Raw genomic sequence first — 24,022 nt, forward strand, 5'->3', positions numbered from 1 at the left:
TTTAAAGGGAAAAATCGCGCGCGCGAAAATCGTATGAGACGTACTTATTTATGTAACGAAAATTTATCTAATCTAAGATATCGGCCACGACACGAATTATAAAAAAAAACTTTCTTTCCTTAAAATGGCAATGCTAATACCGTAACATAATAGTTTTACATTTTGAATATACTGTACAAAGAAAAGATTTGAAATATGAAAAGTATAATCCGAGTTTAAAAATAAAAAAGTAAAACCAAGGCTATATCAAAAAACAACAAATGGCAGGTACGAGATTAAAAAACAAAAATATGATGGGCCAGCTTTTAGAAAGAAAGAAATATGGAAATACAATAGAAAAAATAGACCATGGAGAAGAATAGGCCAATGTCGGTTTATCCAGGTAAGCTAGGCACGAATTAGACGTGGAAATACTAACAAGAAGGAAACTTTATGGACAATAACAATTGTACTTAGTGGCCTTGTACCTTGGCCCACTACTACTAGGTACGCCACCACCAATATATTTTTCTGTGGTCGTATGCAGGCAGCAGCAAATTAATACATCACATTTAATTATAACAACAAATATAATAAGTTTATTCCATAACTTCATTTCTCACCCTTTTAATAAAAATCGTTATCAAACCAGATTTTTTAAAATAAATAATGTAGCATACTAGCACACAATATACACAACCATTTCGATTCTGAAAATATTAAATCAGAATGATTCTACTGCAGTTATTACAATTTGTCTGCAATTTCAATGAGGCAATTACTGCAGTAAACACAGCTATAATGATTACCCCAAAAAAAGCTTTATAAATAATTGCATTTAAACAGGTTAAAGATGCATTGTCCCCAAAAAACATGAAAAATGAAGATTAAATAAATCAGACTTTGAATAGGTTATTTTGTAGTTTTAATAAAGTTAATCACTTCCGTAGAAAAAAAAAAACGAAAACAAATTACTATTATGCGACAATAAAATGGCATATTCAACAACAAAAATTGTAACAATTATTTTTCAGGGGGACAATACATGTTTAAAGAGTAAACATGTAGTAACTGCGGTAGAACTATTTTGTCATGGTTCTTCATTCCATGGAAATACTTATTGTTCGTCATAACAAGCAATTTATTTGATCGTTCACAACAATTGTCATTCTTTAAAATAACTTGATTTTCCCACCATAACTTTCAAATAATTAAGGTAGACATAAAGCTAATATTTTTATTCATTTTAACACAAAAAGAAGTTATGTAGCTTGTATTTTGTCCAGGTGATGATTCTGCCTCAATATACGTATGACACGCCATGTGTGCCTTTACCAATATTAATCTGATAATATAGGTTGCTATCCTATTGCATTATAAACACCAACAATTTATTGATCTTCAGTTTAATACTGGAATTAATATGTGTATCTAGAATTTAAATTAAAACAACAAATAATTTATCAAACACTCAAAATATTAAAAATGTTTTGAAGTATTGAAAAGTGATAGTAACTCTCCCAAATACCAGGAACCAGGAATTTAAGTAATACCGGACTTTTCCAAATTCTAATAATAACAATAATATATAACATTATTGTACTATTGTATTATGATATGCACCATGACGCAGTAAACAAATAGGTAGGGTTTATGGGTTTGCTAGTGGCTGGTTCCAGTTAGAACAACTTACATTTTAACATTTCAAATAAAAATTAGTATTGATAATAATAATATAAACATTATTGCTACTTTATTAAAGCTTGGTTTCAAGTTAGACGCAACGCAACATAAAGCTCACTCCGCAAGTAATTTGACCAATCTTTGATGTGTTGCATCATTATAAGCTGTCACTTGTGATTGGTTAACTCACTTGCTTTGCGCTTACGTCATTGCGTTGCATCCAAGTGGAAACCGAGCTTAATGATAAAACAAAAGATGCATGGTAAGTAAAAATGACCATAGGAAGGTTTGCCAGTGGGTGGGGTTCTAGGTAAAACAACTTAATCATGTTAACAGTAACACTAATTAATCATGATAATAACATTATTGCCAATTTAATTGATTGTACATTTGTGACCGTAGGTAGGCTGAAGGGTCCCTAGTGGGTGCTTCCAGTTAAAATAACTGATATTCATACGATCCATGCAATATGCATGATTAATATTACAAAAACGTATATTCATGATTGAAATAAAATATTTACAAATCCAGCTGAATGAAGATGAAGTACCGTTTAAAAATAATTTACTGTAACTATGATCGGATTCTAGATTGTCTGCAATTCAACAAACTTACTGCAGCAGACATACTGTATATATATATGCACCCATTGGTATACCCATCTGTACTGTATATAATACTTAATTTTACCTAACATCATATATGTCAATGTAGCCTTGTAGAATAAAACCAATTAATAGTGAAACCATCTATCATATCAAAAGTTACAATATGCTCCCTATATCAAGTATATTTAATAACTAAATTTCATTACACCAAATTTTTACTTCCTCAAATTCCTTTTTTTAATCACCGGCAAATCTCTCCAAAAAATGTTAAAAGGATAATAAATAAAATATCGGGAAAGAACCTAAATATAAATAGACAGTCTTAGAGAGACAAAATAAGAAAATCATTTGAATTTTGAATTCATTACAATAGATTTCTACTATTTCATACTATTTCTATAACTCTAAAACTGAATTTTCTGCACCATCCAAACTTAAACACTAAATGTAGATTATAGCATCAACAGCAGCTTTTGATTTGGAACAGCCGAATACCTTATTATATCATGCGCATTTGGACGAGATTCCTAACTCTATTCCTCAAAAGTGTTGGTGGCTTCTAGGTCAGACGACGACCAATGACACAATAAGCAAAGGTCATCACAGATTTAAAGCTCTCTAAAGCTCTGTCCACACTATCAGACTAGTTTGACAAAAAAATGGTAGTGATATGCTTAAATATGGTAGTGATATAACATCATCATGTCCATATATGGGCACATCACATTTTTATTGTCACATAAAGTTTGATAGTGTAGATAGAGCTTAAGATTGGTGGTATAATGGTGACGGAGATGAACCAACAGGCTTATAGAACCATATATAAAAAATCAAGGATAAAGAAAATATACTATCAAGACAATGCAGCATAAATTTCTGTCACAAATTTATAAATTCTATGATTTACAAAAGATAAAAATAAATGCTTGTTGCCAATCTTTGTAGCGAAGAAAAGAACACCGGTTTGTCCTGGATACCAGGCTCTATATTGTCAACAAATAACCTGTATAACATTACTTTATAACTGCATACGCCCTTGCATATACACACACATATAAATGCAACTGAACAAAAGTAGTGAGCAAACACAAGAGGTTATTTGATACAATTGTGCAACAATTCTGTGTAAAAAATATGCTAAAACTTATAGATACTTAGATTTATCTGCACCATTTTAAAAAGTACTATAATATACTCTATCTACAGTTTAAATGGCACATAGTCAAATTTGGGATCAAACGATAAAAATTGCAGAAAATTGCTATACTGTGTTGCTATACGGTTATCCGCACAATCAAACGTATGGTTTAAAATTGTCTATAAGCACGGTCAACCATGTATGTAATTAGTATTTATTTTCCATCAGCAATGTCGACCATGCTACTTAATTCTAGAACAGGGAACTAGGCCCTGATAGAAAACTTCATATTGGACGTACAGTCAACTGTGACAATAGAAAATATCAAATTACACGCAGAATTGACCATGCCTATATAACAAAAATATATCAAAATTGTTCTTGAACTCAGCAATGTATTTTTTCTGCGAGTTTTATGTTTTTATCTTAAATTTGAATTAAAAATTCATCAAGGCATGCTATATGTAAAACTCTTTTGAATACTGGGTGACTATCAACTCTCCTCCATGTGATTGTTTAATTCTCTATCCACTAAATCTTGAACTTGTTTTGAAAGTAACTGAGGTTTCGTTAGCACCATCGTCTTTTTACTGACTTCACGAACAGCTTTTGTTGCCACTGAAAAAGAACAGAGTGAAATACAGTTGTGTCGTCAATACCAGAGCTATCACTACCAAGCCATTGACATGAGTATCTCCAATGTCTTACTAAAGCGTTGTCTACACTATCAAACTTTATGTGACAAAAAAATGTGATGTGCCCATATATGGACATGATGAGGTCATATCACTACCATATTTGGGCACATCACACTTTTTTTGTCAAACTAGTTTGATAGTGTAGACAGAGCTTTAGAAACTTGCTGGTTCGGTTGGGTTAAATTAAGTCTCCATTGCATAATTCTGGTTATAAATGCTAAATACTTACATGGTCGTAGATTTTTTAGTCTACAAGATTGATCAACCCATTCGTTTAGTGCTTGCTCAAAATTATCACTCGATACGCTCGACATCGCACTTAAATACGATGAAAATAGAGGCTCAATTAGCATACGAAACTGGTTACGAGTTAAGGAATAAAATCATAAAATCAACTGCCATTCGGGTGCTGAATGCTTGTCAGTATACCGTACGAGAGTGACACTTTGTAATTGTTTTTGTTCATTTATCTCTTTTTGTATATCTCAATTTCTATGTATATTTTATATGATGATGACAATAAATTGAATTCATTTTCCACTGATGAATGAATAAAGATTAAAGGCATTTTAAGAGTGTTACTTTTTGTATAATGGCCAAGGAAACTTGGGTAGGGTGTTATTAAAGTTTGATTGATAAGGATACAATCCAGAACTTCCAATTAGAGCACATTGATTGTTTAACGTACTCATCGTACATTGCTTGTAGCTGATGGTCATTTTGTGAACTGACCACTGGTGCTCCAGCGTCCGGCAATGCATCCTGGACTTCACTGTAAATAACATATATTGCATTGATTAACATAAAAGATTTAAGTTGGTATTAACTAAATGTATAGATTGAGTTAAAATCTTGTAACATTCCTTTTTTGCTATGTAACTCAAATTGCAGTCAAATTCTATTGTCAGATTGTAACTGGAGAACTAGAATGTGTGAGTTTCACAGGCAAGGCAGTAACAAAGCAAATCAAAATCTGGGAAGGCATTAGTAGAAAACCACATTTGCTCATTCTATGAACTACACCGTAAAGTGGTGTATGGCATGTTGTGCAGGTTGGGGAGGACAGGCAATATGGTCACGAAATGCATTTATGATTTTGTTCTTCCATCATCCAATCTACATGGTAGATAAATGAAACTATTGTATTAACCACGTGACTATGTGACGTCAGTTTATTTATATATATATATAATTTTTTTTTCTTTATAGTTATAATAATATAGACACTAATTTGTTCTTGAGCTATCGAGAATTTTGTACTCTGTATTCGTTTTTCCAAAATAAAAGATGAAATGAAAATAGCTGTAACCAGAGTTGCAATTGAGGTTGCAATAGCAATAAAGGCATGAGTTTATGGATACACTCCATGGGTAAAGGAGCTGCTACAGCCATATATGATACTGCGATAGGATTTGAACCCCAAACATGGCATTAATAAGTAAGCACTTAGCTACATCGCCATTACAATACCAAAAAAAGAAGTATTTACTTTATTTGGTCATTTAAACGTTCAATTTCTTCATTTAACTCTTTCATTTCATGTTTCTTCTTTTCAATCTCGCCTTGTATAGATTTTATATGGTCCGTAGCTACAAAGTAGAAATAAAATGTATACATTAGTTACAAACAATGATAAATATGAATTATGAAAATGGGCGATTTATTTTTCTGGAGAATTTACTACAAATAATAATAGCTTACTTTTTAGCAAGAGTGTAGCTTGACTAATCTTGTCATTGCCCGATTGAGGCCCACACACGATCTGTTGAATCTCGTCCAAGCCTGATTGTATATTATGTCTTCTTTTGTGTTCCGACGATAAATGTTGTATCCTCCTGCGTTGTTCCTGTATCGCAATTTAAGTAAAATATGTATTTGAAAACACTTGTTGTTGTCTAAATATTTCGTTAATTAATGTTAATTCAGTTTTAATTAATTCTTTTATGTCTTAAGTAGCTTCCAAATTGGACCCGAGAATATGCAAACAAAATCTGTGATTGGAAACATGCTGTCATTGTCAGCAAATTCATTGATTAGCCCAGGAGATTATTAATCAATCTTTCAATAGCCCTTTTCCCCATTTTGGTGACGACAAAAAAAAACCCCACTATAACAATTCTGAAAAAGGCTTATGTGACCCTCTTTATGCAGACCAGATAAATGAAGAAATAAAATCACAACAATTTTAACGGACAAAAACAGAAAACAAATCTTGGTTACTTTTGTCCAATTCTACCTACCCTTTGTTTACCATCTAATTCAGAACGTTTCTTTTTAGACCTTGGGGCCTGAAACTACAAAATCAAACAAAATAATGTTAATACAGTGGAGTTTTAGTTTGGCTACCAATCCAACGGTTCAGGGTTCAAGTCCTGTCATTTCAGGATTTGTTCTAATTTCTACAAAAATCTCCACTCCCCAAGACTAGTAATAAGACTTAGTTTATGTAGAGCATCTTGTGTATATGTTTGTCTTGTGAACAGGATTGCCACCTTTAAGAAGGATAGTGAAGGAATTCGCTTATGGTTATCCTTGGCAATTTGCATAAATATACAAAAACAAGCTATTGACTTAAGCTCTGTTTACACTATCAAACTAGTTTGACAAAGTGTGATGCACCCAAATATGGTAGTGACATGACATCATCATGTCCATATATGGGCACATCACATTTTTTTGTCACAAAAAGTTTGATAGTGTAGACAAGGCCTTATAAATGTATGTGATGAAATTGTCGATTCAAAGGATTAAAACTTTACCTCAAATTCTGTAGGAGTGTTTGGATCATTAGGCCCACCAGGAGACGAAGCTGTACCTGTGGAGTAAAAACCGACAAAATACTGAATCATAGATAGAAATAAGTGCACAAAATACTCTCAAACATCTTTTACCATACACAGCATATATTTATTTTTCACTGAAAATAACCAGTATGTAATAAGCAATACTGTTATATAGGGTGTACTTACCACTAGAAAGTGGTTGTTAAAAATCTGCAATTTTTATTAAAAATAACAGATAAATGTGGTATGGGATTGTTTTGGGCCTAATTTGTATGAAAATAGAAGATTTATCGATAATTAATTATTTGTAGTTAATTGTCTATATAAGGAAATTCCATACCTAAAAGGAAGTTAAAAATAAGAACATTAAATTATTCGGCATCTAAAATAAAAAAATCAATTAGGTAATTCACTAAAAAGAGAAATTAATATAATTAAAAATTATACAACGTACATAATTTACAATTTTTTTATGTATTTTTTGATTTTTTGTGTGTTTTTTAAAGTATTGGCATATTATATTTGTACAACCTATCTAATATGATAGAAATGTATAATTATTTTCTTACAGTTTAAAAACAACACAGCATTCATTTGAACACAGCAAAATGTGCTAAAAGGGGTTTTTGAATTTTTAATTATTATATAAAATCAACCTGTAATGTTTTTAGAAATTCTTATTATTATATGAGCATGACACCAATAAGAATAAGATAGGGTAGTGTTTAAAATTACATTTCTTTACCCAATCAACTAAATTATTATTAAAAATAACTTGTTTAATATGGACATCCTATATATATATTTTATGTACTTTTAATGTTTTTCCTACCATAAAAGTAAATTTTACTAATTAGAATAATGGGATCCCTGCAAAAGATTGTTTTGTGGATTTGAACCTATGCACTTTAGAACATAAGCCTGGTATTCTATTTCTATACCACTAATAATTTAATCCCAGGATGTATATTTGTTGTTGAAAGTGAAAACAGGTTAAAATATGAAAAATAAATGAAAATTATAAGAAAATATACATATTATATTTAGAAAAAAACAAGGTGATAAAAAGCAAAATCCACGGCGTGGATCAAACGCCGCGGTATACTTGCCGCAAGTGAACCAGGGGTTCACAGAGTAACCTGAGGTTCACATAGTGCAAATAACATTGTCTGAGGAGACGCGGTGGCAGCAGAGTATAGACACACTACTAGCTCAACACCATTTACTCACTAGATGCCGTAGACAGGTAGCCTGGAGTTAGCACCGGGGTTAACGCTTCTCGATCACTCGTGGGACTTTGTTTACCACGATCTTTCGAATCCAACTAGGAAAACATACGTAGTAGGGCAATGATATGCAAATATATGCAAATATTAGTGTAAAAAAAAAAAAAACAATACACCTACCTTTAACAATAACTAATAAAAATATAAAAAAAAGTGTTTTATCAAGTTTCACCAAACCACATAAAATGTCCAATCATAGATTGTTTTATGATAGATGTATCAATTAATTATCATATTTAGGGGTCATGTCAGCATTATTCTACTGCAGTTAATGCAGTAACGTATGATTTTAATTTTTTCAATGTTTCAGAAAATGTTTTGAAAAAATGGTGCTAATTGCATGAAAAGGTTAGATTTAAACAAATTGTAATTACTGCAGTAACTGCACAAGAATATCTTGACATGATCCCTTATACAAAACATATTTTTCTCGTAGGAGTAAATTGACTAATAGTCAAAGTGCCACATGGCATTTCTTTACAATTTTCAACAATTCTGTTATATTGTACTGTAAAAGCAGACATTTTATTCTACAATTCCAATACAGAATACAATATATCATTTTCAATTTGTTTGTATTTAAACAAGTTTATATTTCAAATATTTTTTTATATATAGTCTAAGTGTGAATTTTAATCTACTAGAGTAAATACAACAGAAGTTAAATGTGTCAAAATAATTTTAAGTAATTTAGTAAAATGTAAAATTACATATTTTTCATTAAAAAAACTTGTCTACAAAATTGTTCTCCTCCGAAACCAGTCTCTAAGGATTTACACAAAGTACTATATTGTATTCTGCATTGGTATAAATATTTTATTACCACTGCAAACTCTCAGTAAGCATGCTACCTACCTTTACAGATAAGGCTGTTCCGAGGGCCTCGGGAAGGGGCGCCAGCGTCCTGTATTGACGAGGACTTGCTGTCTTTGCTCGCTCTGAGTATAAAAAATTAAAAACTATCATAATAACAATAACAATCAAATAGCATCACTTTTAACTGAGGAATTTTAAAATTATTGTTGTATATTTGATTTTTATTTAATATATTTTACATTTCCATAATTTAATTTTTTTTGGACAATTTATTTGAAAAAAAGTTTTAGGGCATGTTGTGTTTTCAACTTTTTATCTGATATTCCAATAAAATATATATTTCTTTACTCTATCTAAAATATAAAAAAATTTTGTCATTATTGTTATCTAAATCAAACCTCTTCTAGTATTCGTCTGCAAAGATTGGCTGTAAGTAGAGACACTTGAGTTTTCAAAGTCCATATTTTCTTGCGAATAGTAACTTGTCGGCGTCTGCGCTATACGTATAGCCATCGGTATCGGTTGCATACCGGATTCGGTTGTAATCACCATGGTAGTGGGATCCCAACCAGTGGTAGCAGATGCCGTCGGTTTCACCCAGGTGTTCAACGATGCGATTAGTTCATTTTGGGTTTGTTCCGACATGGAGTGAGGAACATTTCCTGGAGAGGATACAACGCTGGAAACGTTGCTATTGCACTGATGCATTATGGGACTGACAGGTTCCATTTTAGTATTCGTAGTCGCCTGTAAAAAGAAATATGATGTAAAACTCAGTTGATTTGTCTATCTAGTGATCTAGTGGTAGGCATAGTGTGGATTTGTTGCTGATGTCAGATTTTAGGGCTTGTTTAACTTTTAAATCATACAACTAAAGATGTAAAAATAATTCTTAAACATTTTTTTTTGTTGAATATGCCATTTTTCTTGTACATATCTTTCATATACTTTTTTTTCATATAAAAAAATAAAGAAAATATATTTTAATTCAAGAGCGGATGATAAAGCCAGTGATAACTTGTGGGAGGCTGCCTATACACAAATGAACTCTATTCATTTTTTAATTCATTCAGTTTAGTTACCATTTGCACTTGATTTCCAAAATTCGTCATGACGTCAACAGGAGCCGTAGATACAGGATGCATTGGCTGAAAACTATAGTTTGTCGTTGAGAAAGAATTTAGCAAATCATCTATTATATCGACTTCCGAGACGCCCATATCACTCACAAAGTTGCCTTCCATTTGGTTGTTCTGAGGCATGGACATCGGGAACTGGTTGAACTGCATCTGGGGCTCGTTAGAATTGAATAGTTGGCGCGATGTCGGTGACGGGATGGTGTTGAAACTGACGGTGCGCGGTTTGCTGGACGACTGCACTACAACCGGGTAAGATGTATCTGTGCTCATCATTTCACCATATATGGAGCTGGATAGTTGATCCTGCAATAGATCATAAAACGATTTTTTGGTTAATAATTGAAGAATTTATATCAATTTTTAAATTAGGTCATATCTGAAATATTGTTTTGTTACATAGTCAACTCTCCCAATACTGGACACCTTTGGGCTGTCTGATTTTCTGAAAAGTCTGGTATTCGGAATGTGTTTTTAAGGGTAAAAATTAATTTGGGACTGTTTGAACTTCAAGAAAAGTCTGGTATTGGGAGAGTTTACAGTTTTGGGAGAGTTTCTGGTTTCAGAGAGTCTGGTATTGGGAGAGTTGACTGTATTTAATAACATCTTTTGTTCAGTTTGTATTTTGCTTTTTAGGTGATGCCACATTAAACAAATAAAAAAAATGTTTATGATTTAATTGGTATTGTATTGGTGACAATTTCCTGATGGTATGGTCACATGTTCAATTACAACATCATTTAATATTCATTTTATTTCATTTACATGGCATTTTTTCCGTTTTCTATTTATTGAATTTAATGTGACACATTTAATTGCTTATTCTTAAAATGTACTAGAAGAACGTGTTAAATTGTGACTCATTAATTGCTTAACTCACATGTCCTAATGAGTCACTTCTCATTAAACCACCATAAGAATTGCCACACATTGGCATGGAGCCCATACTATTGTCCTTGGTTGGTGTTTTGGTTAGCAAGTCTAGAAAAAAACATTTGTAAAATATGTAATTATTGTATAAACAGAGTTTTCAGGTTACTGTAATATTACTATACTGTACATTGTAAGAATTTCTATTAAAAACAACCACAACAACATATTATATTGCTTCTCTTCACCCAGGTGTACAAATGGGTACTTGGTAAGGTCAAGACACAACTTTGCGGTGATTACTAATGTAATAATGTAATGTTGTTCGATTTATATAGCGCTTATACAATCCAAAATACAAAAAGATTGTCCCAAAGCACTGAGAGAAAAAACAGAAAGAAATTACAAAGAAAAAAGATGGGTTTTTAAGAGTGTTCTGAAAACTATGATACTAGCTGCATTATGAGATACATACAGTATTTGAACGTGTTTGATCTAAAAATAACCGGGATAATACTACTGTGTATACAGCGCTTAAAAGTTTCACAACATTCAGGATAATGTTAATAATGTGTTGTGAGGTGATTAGAGGCTTTGTGCATTAAGTGTCATATAAGATTGACGTATTATTATTAAGCGCTTTATATACCTAGGATATCATTATTACTATTAAACCACGAATTACTACATAATCGCATGGAGCTCATAGTATTGTCCATGTGAACTGACTGGCATTAGACTACAATTAAACATACAGAAGAATCCTCCTTTGGAACACCACTACTATGGAAAATATGTTTTATATATTTTTATATATCAATATTTTCCTATATGTCATTTTTCATTGAGATCTCTATTTTTATATCTTAAAATTGTAATGAAAATATGTTAAGCACTTTGATCACATTGGAAAAGCGCTATATATAAGCAATTATTATTATTATTTTTAACGCTATGGCTAACCACTATTAACACTGTCTTGAAGGTGTCCCTTTAATAGGGGTTCTACCATATTATATACATATATGCTCCATGACTCAAAAATGTATTGTAGTCGGAGAAGTATCCATGTATTTAAGCTTAGAGTTTGTGAATTTTCTTTTTCTGTTTGTACGTTTGTGAAATATTTCCGAATGAAAAGAAAATTGAAATTGATAATATTGTAGAGAAATAAACACAAAATATCATGTATCCTAAATTACTAGTCTAATCACTTCAGATAAATGCTGTTTGGAAGGAAAATTACTGATGTGGAAAATCAATTATGAATGACAATAATGAGATTTAATTAATTTATCCAATTAATCACCACTTAAGTATTTTAATATTCCAATTTTTATATCTATCAATATTCATTTGTACTATCAAGTACTTCATACGAATCTAGTAATATGAACTGTCTAAAAACGACACAAAATTATAATGAATTGTAAATTAAAACCATCAATCACGAGTGGAAAGAGAATCTCTTCGATATTCTCTCTAAACGACATTACAAAACCATTATAAATATTACAATATTCTACCGTATAAGAATGTGTATGCATTATAAGGTAGAAAGAAATTAAAATATATACAGTCTAAACTATCAATATTTATACCGTATTTTGTTAATCTTCTAAACGAATTCAGTAAAGTATTAATTTTACATTACTGTTATTAGCTAATGTCCAAGTACATTTGTTAAGCTCTGTCTACTCTGTCAAACTAGTTTGACAAAGAAGTGTGATGTGCCCAAATATGGCAGTGATATGCCCAAATATGGTAGTGATATGACATCATCATGTCCATATATGGGCACATCACATTTTGTTGTCACATAAAGTTTGATAGACAGAGCTGTTACATCTTGTCCTAGGGCTAAACCTAATTTATTGAAATAATACTGAAACTTGAATTCATATCTAATAAACATAATAATTGTGTAACTAACGTTAAAATTAAATTAAAACATCTTCTTAATTCTTAATTTTGTTTTGATTTTTATCAATTACGATAATCTGACACTTGATGAACTAGATTTCCTTCGCATAAACATATGTTGCGAAATAACTTAAGCCATTGCTATAATATCTCTATGATATGTCAGCATGTCTTAAGCCAGGGCAGTAAATCATAAAAATGTCACCATGTTAAAACCTAAAGCCAAATCAAACCAATGTTTATGGTTTATGTTCGTAATATTCCAAGATGTTATTATAATATAAATAATAAAAATCTAGCTGAAATTCTTTTATTACTAATACATAAATAACATAAACATTATCTAATGCGCTAATGCAATGTTTTCATGTTATTTGCAATACTTGTCAACTACATATCAAAGACAAAACAAGATGTTATTATAATATAAATAATAAAAATCTAGCTGAAATTCTTTTATTACTAATACATAAACAACATAAACATTATCTAATGCGCTAATGCAATCTTTTCATATTATTTGCAATACTTGCCTGACAGAAATAAATATCAAAGACAAAACATAATTTATTTATAGTTATATAGTTTGTACTCAACTAGTCCAGCACACAAGTTACTCATCACACTAGCCCACATGCCATTTTACTGGCCCAAATTACCATTTCAATGTACTGTGCTTATATATGGTAGTAATTTTCACTGGTCCACTCGTTATAAGTTCTGATTAGTATTTAAATTTTGGCAATTAAGAAAACAAGCCATGAATTTGATAGAAAGTAACTAATGTTGAACATTTACTAATGTTAATTACAAAATGTGACATTACATTATAACATCTGTTGTTGATTACATTATTAAGGTTATGTTATATAGGTCAAATTCTGAACAACTGGAATGAAGATGTTGACATTATGACGTCTACATCAGGAATTCAAAATGCAACTTGGCTCAGTGTGTGTTTAATTTTGGGGAAAGGTGGGAGGGGAGCACGAATGCTATAGGAATTTATACATAATTTATTGTATAATAATATTGTAAGTCTATTTAGTATTAGTATAGTAATATATAGATAAGAATATTAGATTGTGAAAATTCAGTTAATTTTGTGTTTCTAATAAAATAAAATTTAGCAATTAAAGATGTATTGTCGCCCTGAAAAATAATTCTTTAATTATATTGATTGATTATGTCATTTTAATGTCACATAATAGTTAACCACTTTGACCAAAAAATAAAATCGAAAAGAAAATTATTTACCTAGGAAAAAATAGTCAAATTCACTGCCAGCCAATGTTTTTCAGTTGAATTTAACCATTTATTTTGTTTTTTTATAAGTAAAAACGTAATTTGTTTTCATTTTGTTTTTCTTTGGAAGTGATTAACTTTAATATAATACTACAAAATGTCCTATTCAAAGTTTGATTTTATTAATCTTCATTGTTCATGTTTTTGGGGACAATACATCTTTAAGTTTTAAGTACCTGTTAATGATTCCAATGTGTCCATAAAAAAATCTTCATCTAGATCAGGTTCAAGGGTCATCAGACTTGGCTGAATTATATCTGATATATGCGCCTTTCGTACTATTACAAAAAAAACAAACACATTTATACAATATTAAATTAAACACATTTGCCATAAGTAAAGCACTGTCTACACTATCAAACTAGTTTGACAGAAAAAGAGTGATAGGCCCAAATATGGTAGTGATATGCTCAAATATGGAAGTGATATGACATCATCATGTCCATATGGGCACATCACATTTTTTGTAACATAAAGTTTGATAGTGTAGACAGAGCTTTAATACAATACTTTTCTTATATATTTTCTTAAAATGTCAACCTGTATAACATTTTTTTTGTTATTAACCATTTTCACTATTCATTTAACATAAAGATAAGGAATAAACAAAGAACTGATTTTTCACAAAAGCAAATGTATAACATTACAGTAAGATGGATGACATATCTGAATTACGTGGAAAATGCATTGCTTCACTTTCTACAGAATCATGTTAAAGGTTTATCCAGTCAATTTGGTATCAACGTTCTTCAAGAATAATTATGCGGTGTTAAAGAATCAGAAATGAATTCCTCGAAACAGTATTTACATTATAGCATACAGAATCCGACAAAAAAACTGCAATTTAACCATAAACCAGACCTTTGTCATCCTTTAATAAAAATTCTTTATGAAATCTAGTCCACTGTCCAGTTTTTACAAGTATGGCTTAATTAAATTAACACATTTGTCAAAAGTTAAGCTCTGTCTACACAATTATCAAACTAGTTTGAAAAAAAAAAAAGTGTGATGTACCCAAATATGGTAGTGATATGACATCATGTCCATATATGGGCACATCACATTTTTTGGCACATAAAGTTTGATAGTGTAGACAGAGCTTTAGAATGATTTTTAAAAATCTTACTTATTTCTTTAGCAGTTGGTGCCGCAAATTTTTTCTTTGTGCGGCTGATGAAGAGGGTGTCTGAGAAGTCTTTAAGAGTGTCGTCGTTGGCGAGGTTCTTGGCCAACATGGGCGATAGGGGTGGGTGGGATTTATCCAGATCAATAGCATCGTCCTCTGGGTCATCCTTTTTGGCAGATGAACACTGTGGAAAGGACACAATGATTAATGTACTTTGAGAGTTTTGGCCTTTGCTAGTACAGTCAAGTCTCCCAAGTCTCTGAAAACCGGAAACTCTCCCAATACCAGTCTTTCTTGGGGACTAAAAGGTCCTAAATTCCTTTTTACTATTAAAAACATATTCCGAATACCAGACTTTCCAGATAACCAGATATATTTGGGCAGCCCAAAGGTGTACGGTATTGGGAGAGTTGTAGCATTATACAATATATGACAGAATATGTACATAATCCTATGCTTGAGTATATATATAATATAAAACTCTCTAATGTGAAATCCATGCAAAGAGAGAAGGGGAGGAAAGGAGAGATGAGACTACTAAAAATATAAACTGACATTCATAAGATACTGTACATGAGTTCTTATTAAATATTAAGATTCAAGAGTTGATTAAACTGATGACGTCCCACGAGCATGGTATGCAATTACACATCTCAACCTTTTCTCCAGGCCTTCATTATTATTAAACTTGAATTATTTTTAATAATGATTTGACCTCATATTTGGGTCAATTATGTAAATGAGAAAAAAGTGGGGCAATCTATCAGTAGACCGCTAAATATGTGTCATCTGATCTTGTTCAAAATTTCTATTTTAGCAATCTTTATTAAAACGAGTTTATAATTAAGCTCTATCTACACTATCAAACTTTATGTGACAAAAAAATGTGGTCATATCACTACCATATTTGGGAATATCTCTACCATATTTGGGCACATCACACTTTTTTAATTAAGCTCTATCTACACTATCAAACTTTATGTGACAAAAAAATGTGGTCATATCACTACCATATTTGGGAATATCTCTACCATATTTGGGCACATCACACTTTTTTGTCAAACTAGTTTGATAGTGTAGACAGAGCTTTAGACAAAAATGCAGTTTTACAAATTATGTTTAAAAGTGGTCCTAAAACAGGTAATCCTTTAATTAGGGATGGTCTCAACAAACAGTAATTTCTTTGGTTAGTTAGTAGACCATAGACTATATTCAATATAATTCCATCTTATAATAACTTTTAGAAATGCATCATCGTCTCCAAAGACATTTTTTTACGGATCACCAAACCTTACCTTCTACTGTTATAAAGGAAAGTTGTTTGACCCCAATTATTTATTATTATACCATGAATTAAATCTCTCAAATTGTGGGTGTTTGAACAAAAATCGATGAGCTTATAATTTATACTCTGTAAACACACATTAGTGTGAGGGGGATGTAGACTACAAAAAGAATAAGCGATTGCAATCTTTGTTAAAGATGCATTGTTCCCCCGCAAAAATATTTTTTAGCAATTTTTTTGTTGAATATGCCATTTTAATGTCACATAATAATTATCCACTTTTACCAAAATTTGGATCTGAAAAAATTATATTTACCTGAAAAAAATGTAGCCAGCCAATGGATTTTTGGTCAGCATTTTATAAGTTAAAACATTGTTTTTTTCTACAGAAGTGATTACATTTATTAAAACTACAAAATAACCTATTCAAAGTCTGCTTTAAGTAATCTTCATTTTTCATGTTTTTGGGGGACAATATACAGTATCTTTAATTTTTAACAGCAAGCTCATGGGATGGCAGACGATTAAAGCATGTTAAATTGTTCACATGACAATCCAGAATAAAACGGTGTAACTGAGCTTATATGCAAGGTTAATCTTTTGTATACATTACTATCTCCTGCCATCTGCCATCCACAAACTATTAATTTAATAAGAGGCTAAATTGGGTTGATATTTGGAAACAAGGGAAGATGATAAAAGGTCTTAAAATATATATCCTTTTGACTGGGGAAACCTATTGACCTTTAACCTTTGACCTCCAGCACCTCAACATACCTTGACAACATCTTTGTGGTAGAGCCTCCAATTCTTATAATGTTGAATATGCATTCCGAGGTTTGAGGGATGGGGTAGGTTAGCGTTGCCACCTTGTATTATATCAGCCTGAGAAATAAGAAATAAAACTGATCATGTAAAAATATATTGCAAAATATCAGCCACAATTCCCAGGACAATCAAATCTGTTTTCAGGCCCCTGGCCTGTTTCCGCAGTTGGCCTACTAAAACATGTCAAGGTTCAACTATAGCTTATAATAATTAAGTCAATTATCTAAAATAAGAAAAAAATTTTTAGCGGCTTTCATAACATTTCTTTTTTCCAAGAAGTAGATTTGCATCTAATAACTGAACTGAATAAGGACTAAACTGTAGATAAGGTACAGTAATGTTATTAAGGTCGTGTTTTTTTTTTTCATTTTTGTCAGTCGAAAGAATCTACTTTTTGGCTACACTCTATCTGTTCATCCTCAAACATTCACAGCCCATTATGTTATTCCGGGAATTATAATTACGAAGAAAAATGAAATGTATACATACTTTATTTACTATTCAAAGGCTAAAAATTTGATTATCGTACATCGGTTAAATGTCTAAAAAAGTATTTTCTCATTGGAACATTTAAGACCATCATATTAATTTGTCTCAAGGGGTTAAATTAACAAGATACGACTCAAATATTAATACCACTTAAAAGAAAAGCTGGGAGCACTGTTAATTCTATGCAAGCAAAATGGTAATTTACAAACATAATGCAGACATACAGTACCTGTAGGCGTGCCCTCTCGTCAGGCTCTGGTGTAGTAAACTGACAAATTACAGGCTCTTTCTTCTTTACATCTAATTGGGAGTAAGAATTTAAAGAGAGGCTTGTCACATTTAATCAGAAAGTGTATATTCTACTAAAGCTCTGTCTACACTATCAAACTATAGATTTCTTAAGATAGTGTACAAAAATGAATTTCCGATATGTTTTATTGGACCAAATAAATGCTGTGAGAGCAGTGCATTTTTATTATTATTGACAAAAAAAGTGTGATGTGCCCAAATATGGTAGTAATATGCTTAAATATGGTACTAATATGACATCATCATGTCCATATATGGCCACATCACATTTATGTTGTCACATAAAGTTTGATAGTTTAGACAGAGCTTTAGCTATGAAATGTTCCCCCTGAGCGTTCATTTTCACTCTATTCATTTTGAGTATCATTAGTTTTTGCAATATTCCATTGCCATTATAACGGTTAGTACACAGATGTGTTAAAGAAGAAATAATGTGTTCATTCTTACACTGGATATGCCAAGCCCTCCAAATGGCATGATTCATCCGCACTTTATCCTTCCAATGTAATTTGGCTTCTTTGAATGGCTTCGGCTTTGGAGACACAAACTTTCCACTGGAAAAACCAAAAATAATTAGAACACCATGTTACACTGTCATCAAATGTGATGAGACACTAATGCTCTGTCCACACTATCATACTAGTTTGACCAAAAAAAGTGTGATGTGCCCAAATATAGTAGCAATATGACATCATCATCATCACATTTTTGTCACATAAATAGTGTAGACAGAGGTTTAAACATGCATAATAATTTGCTATTCTTTATTAGAAATATTGGTAAAGTATAAAATATTCCACAGCAGTAGGAGGACATTAGAAATCTTATACTGTATGCAACAACTTAAACTTTCAATTTGGCCTGTACATGCAACTCATTTGTATGCAAAATGGATATTTTAAGAATGCAACGTATACATTATCTCTACTCACTGATTAAGGAGCTTTAAATTCAAATCTCAGAGCCATTGGGTAAAATAGAGAAAAAAATTGTTCTATCTTGTTTACTGTAGGCCAGCAATTGCTAAACCCAAATTTAATCCACTTTGACAGGGGAAGAGCAAGGGTGTATGGATGGGTGGTACAAATTGATTGTGATCATCTTAATTAGCAATAGTGGCAAAATTAATTGCAAAATGAGTAACGATCATATGGACAATCTGACTGACTATGGATCAGTACTGGATATCTGGTTCATTTAAATTGGAATCCCACGTAGGATTCAAGTGCAACTCACTGGGCCAGTCATTTATGGATTGGGCTAACTAGTCTAATGTTTGTTTAATTTAGAGCCCCATGTAGGCTGCAAGCAGCGCATAACTCACTGGGCCAGCCATTTATGGATTGGGCTAACTAGTCTAATGTTTGTTTAATTTAGAGCCCCATGTAGGCTGCAAGCAGCGCATAACTCACTGGGCCAGCCATTTATGGATTGGGCTAACTAGTCTAATGTTTGTTTAATTTAGAGCCCCATGTAGGCTGCAAGCAGCGCATAACTCACTGGGCCAGCCATTTATGGATTGGGCTAACTAGTCTAATGTTTGTTTAATTTAGAGCCCCATGTAGGCTGCAAGCAGCGCATAACTCACTGGGCCAGTCATTTATGGATTGGGCTAACTAGTCTAATGTTTGTTTAATTTAGAGCCCCATGTAGGCTGCAAGCAGCGCATAACTCACTGGGCCAGTCATTTATGGATTGGGCTAACTAGTCTAATGTTCGTTTAATTTAGAGCCCCATGTAGGCTGCAAGCAGCGCATAACTCACTGGGCCAGCCATTTATGGATTGGGCTAACTAGTCTAATGTTTGTTTAATTTAGAGCCCCATGTAGGCTGCAAGCAGCGCATAACTCACTGGGCCAGTCATTTATGGATTGGGCTAACTAGTCTAATGTTCGTTTAAATTAGAGCCTCAGGTAGACTGCAAGCCATGTGTAACTCACTGGGCCAGCCATTTATGGATTGGGCTATTACTAATGTGTCATTCCAGTTGAATGGGTGTTGGAGATCAAACATATGAATTACAAAGTGTGCTATTATACAGCATTGTTTAGTATCAGGTGAGAGTCTAGCTACAGTATGTTCACATACAGTAATGAATCATGATCCAACAATCAAATGCATAAATACTGTAGTTTGGATAATACTGTAGCTCATGTTAATGGTTCTGTGAAAAGATATGTATTATTATATAGTATTGGAATTTAAAAAGCATTTTACCATGATGGCTAACACAAATAGGTTTGAAGTTTCTGATCTAGTGAGCTTTAACTAACAGTGACAGCAGCAACAGCTGATTACATCCTGACTAAATGATCTGTTGCTTGTTATAACAACCTTTACTTGGCCTAACACCAATACATTAATTTTCTGTATCAACTAAGTTGTATCCTATACAATACAGTATATTCTTTATTGTGCCAAAATTCTGGTTCATTCCTACTGTAGTGTAAGCTACTGTCAATGGTAGTGTAGGATCTCAATGCTCAAGAGACAGTCTCTCCTTGAAAGTTAAGGACATCATTATGAATTTCCTGAGGTTCACAAATTACATGGAAATCGGTTATTTTGTAACATATTTTGTGTAGGTTTTTACACGTCAAGTCTCGTGCATCTCTGGTACGAGGCTAAAACTTTTTGATAAGCATCAAGCTCTAACCTACAGTAAAATCTCACAATTTTTTACCAAATATCAATTTCTACTTTATAATCTAAAGTTCGGCAACATTATTCACGACATCACCTTAAACACTTCAGTGTCAATCTAGGACTTACGAAAGTTGGAAAATCTCTTCGAGAAAGTCCGTAAAAGCAGCAGCTGATATAAACTACATGACAAATTATAAACTAAATGTTTTTGACTGTACTGTATCTTGTCACATAAAATGTATGGAGCTTACTGTACATTTAGAATTAAAATTTGGGGAAAAGAAGTGAAGTCATCAACATCCCACCCCTTCCTTCTCTGTGGGCAGTCTTTTCTGACCTTTTCATTGGACTTTAACAGCCGAACCCAGAACTGGTAATCAAACTGAATTAAATTAGTCACTCCCTCAACATTGCATGACAGCAAATGATCAACAACATACTCAATATTATTTTAATGAGTTGTAAAATATCAAAGGTTTACAAGGTACTTACGCTGGTTTAACACTATGCATGGAGAAATAGCCTCAAGTTTCAAATAAATATTCACCAAAAAAAAAAAAAGACTAACTGTACAGTACCCAACGACTGTCTAAAAATGTTAGTTGATGCTACCTGTATTAAAAGTACTAATGTACTGTATCAGTGAAATACAAATACGATAATGTAATTTTCGATACTGTTACAACATAGTTGAATACAAGTCTAAAGTATCTATGAGATGACATACTACAGTAGGTGAAAACTTGAGACGATTAATTGATTCAATCAAATCGATTTTTTCCCGTCAATCATTTTTCAAATTGATAAATGGCATTCATAAATGTTATTAATTATATTTATATATACTTTAGTTATATAGATTAGCCTATGTATCTGCCAAAAGATTTGATTAATTAGTGTATAAGTGGTATATTGACAGGTACCTTTACCTATGTGGGGCTATTATGTGTTATCATGTATTAAGGTATACTGATACCCACTGTGTATAAAACATTAATATCGATACTTGAAATGACAATAGTTGGATTGTTATCATGAGTGATGTCTTGTCATTAATTCAATTATCATTTCCAACGCTTGTACCAGTTGTCAGGTCAAAGTCTAGGGCATGTTCAGATTCAGTTTGATTGTGTGTCGCAAGCAAGGTCATATAATTAAAGTCATGAAAGTCTTCAGACTCAATTACAACGCTTTTGTTGCAAACTGAATTTTCACAAATGTTGACGAAAATCCGGTACGCAAGAGTAAATTTGATTGGTTGGTGTTTAACATCACATGACTTTTGCACTATTATAAGCACTGAACACATTGTACGTTGAGAACAAAAACTGTCGGTATTGAATATGATATTAGTTAAAACTCCACCATTATTAAGTCAACAATAACAATAATCCAACGCAAAAAACATGGGCTGGAACTTTTTAAAACTCAGAATGCTACTGGATAAGCAATCAATATCAATTTGTTTTTTTAGCATGATGAGCATAGAATTTGCATAAATAAACACCTGTGTTTATATATCTGATTGAAGAATTTCAATGAGTTTCGTAAACGTGTCCAAGTGCTAATTATTTGCCTGGATACAATGACTTGGCATTTTACTGCCAGTTCAAGTCTTTAGAAAGTTAAAAACACAGAGTACAATAGAAGAATTGACCTGAACTCACTCACTGCTAGATAGAAATAAATCAATATTGTTAATCCAATTACTGTACAGTTAGTTAAGCAGACATAAATATAAACACTGTGGTTTTTTTTAATTGATGACCTGTAGCTTCTATATTTTATTTTATAAAGAAAATGGATTTGATGGAATCTATAAAATTCAACCTTTCTTTCAAGGGTAAAGTTAATTAAAAATTAATGTCAAACTCAACTTATATTGATTCAACCATCAGTTTTTTGTTTTTTCTGAATTTTAATTCATTTATATAATTTCTCATACTTTTATATATTACAATTTTAACATTTGTTTTAAATATTTTTATATAACATGACATGCTACTTTTGCACAATATGTGTTTCTGGACCAACTGTTAACATCGCTAATTATAATAGTGTACGGATTGCTATGCTCTCCAACCAAAGGGACAGGATGTGTGGTGGGCGGGGGGGGGGGGGGGGGGGGGGTGAAGGAAGGGTGTGGTGGGTGGGTAAGGGTGCGGTGTGGGGGTTGAGGGTTGTGGTCGGTGAGGTGTGTGGTGGGTTGGGGTGAGGGTTGTGGTAGGAGTGTGGTGGGTTATGTTAGGGTGAGTGTACAGTTACGTAGGAACCTGGCTGGCGGGATCGGATGTAGGCTTTCTAGAATTTTTTTTTTTTTATTTTATCAACAGAAAAATAATTATTATTAAAAATAGAATAGCACTCGCTCGCACTCACTGTACTGACTGTCGTGTCAGTGTCACTGAATTTTAAACAAAAAATCAACAAAAAATACTTACTTTAACGTGAGAATGTTGTCAAAAAGATCTATTATAGATTCTTGGCTGTTTGTTCTTGATACAATACGAGAACCTGGAAGAGAACCATGCCTCGATGGAGGCCGTGAACATGGCCGGGAACCCGATGTTGAGCGTGGTGATTCATGCGATTGGTAGAACCCGTCGGGTGAGTTGTGCTTGCCGCCGACCGATGATGAATATTTCCCGCCGGGCTTAGAAGAAAGACCAGGTTCTAAATCCTGTCCATTCACATCTCCCGGCGATTCCATCGGACTATGATCACATCTATCTAGTCCTGTCATAATAGATAAACTACTGTTTCCTCTCAATGTCATTTACTAGGTAAATAATGTGTTATTTTTTGTCACAAAAACTCCAACATGTGGAACGAGTGAGCTATACGTCTTGTCGATGTGTCCGCCATTGATATTTCGTGGATGATTTTGGACCATACGATTATTCACCACACATCTAAAATATAAGCACTCCGGAAACAAGCAAAATAGATTTATAAACACAATTGTTGTATAAGATATAGCATATTTATACAAAAGTTAACTAGTCTTTGTTTCTACATAGTTTGATAAATAACTTGAATCTTGTTCTGATTGATTTATATGTTGGAGTAAATACCTGCTTAGTAAAATGAACTAATCCACTATTTGTGCAGTAT

The 24,022-nt window shown here is 32.3% G+C and overlaps 1 protein-coding gene across 2 annotated transcripts; it reads right to left on the reverse strand.

Annotated features, from left to right (window-relative positions):
- Positions 1 to 573: 573 nt before the first annotated feature.
- Positions 574 to 23,914, reverse strand: LOC144843785 (MLX-interacting protein-like). 2 transcript variants are annotated; one of them, XM_078700728.1, is made up of 18 exons: positions 23,350 to 23,914; positions 18,710 to 18,816; positions 18,183 to 18,253; positions 17,414 to 17,521; positions 15,352 to 15,535; positions 14,402 to 14,503; positions 11,008 to 11,108; positions 10,074 to 10,433; positions 9,390 to 9,738; positions 9,031 to 9,113; positions 8,120 to 8,213; positions 6,866 to 6,921; positions 6,347 to 6,400; positions 5,808 to 5,952; positions 5,596 to 5,695; positions 4,752 to 4,878; positions 4,336 to 4,465; positions 574 to 4,026 (listed from the first exon to the last, which is right to left on the reverse strand). In XM_078700728.1, exons 1-18 carry the CDS (start codon positions 23,682 to 23,684, stop codon positions 3,902 to 3,904), a joined length of 2,631 nt encoding a protein of 876 aa, XP_078556854.1. In that variant the 5' UTR covers positions 23,685 to 23,914; the 3' UTR covers positions 574 to 3,901. The 2 variants fall into 2 exon arrangements, with proteins under 2 accessions (XP_078556854.1, XP_078556855.1); XM_078700729.1 differs by lacking the exon at positions 23,350 to 23,914 and adding an exon at positions 21,401 to 21,481.
- Between the last annotated feature and the right edge of the window lie 108 nt (positions 23,915 to 24,022).

The sequence above is a fragment of the Antedon bifida genome, chromosome 5 (genome assembly GCF_963402885.1).
Source record: "Antedon bifida chromosome 5, ecAntBifi1.1, whole genome shotgun sequence".
Lineage (NCBI taxonomy): Eukaryota > Metazoa > Echinodermata > Crinoidea > Comatulida > Antedonidae > Antedon > Antedon bifida.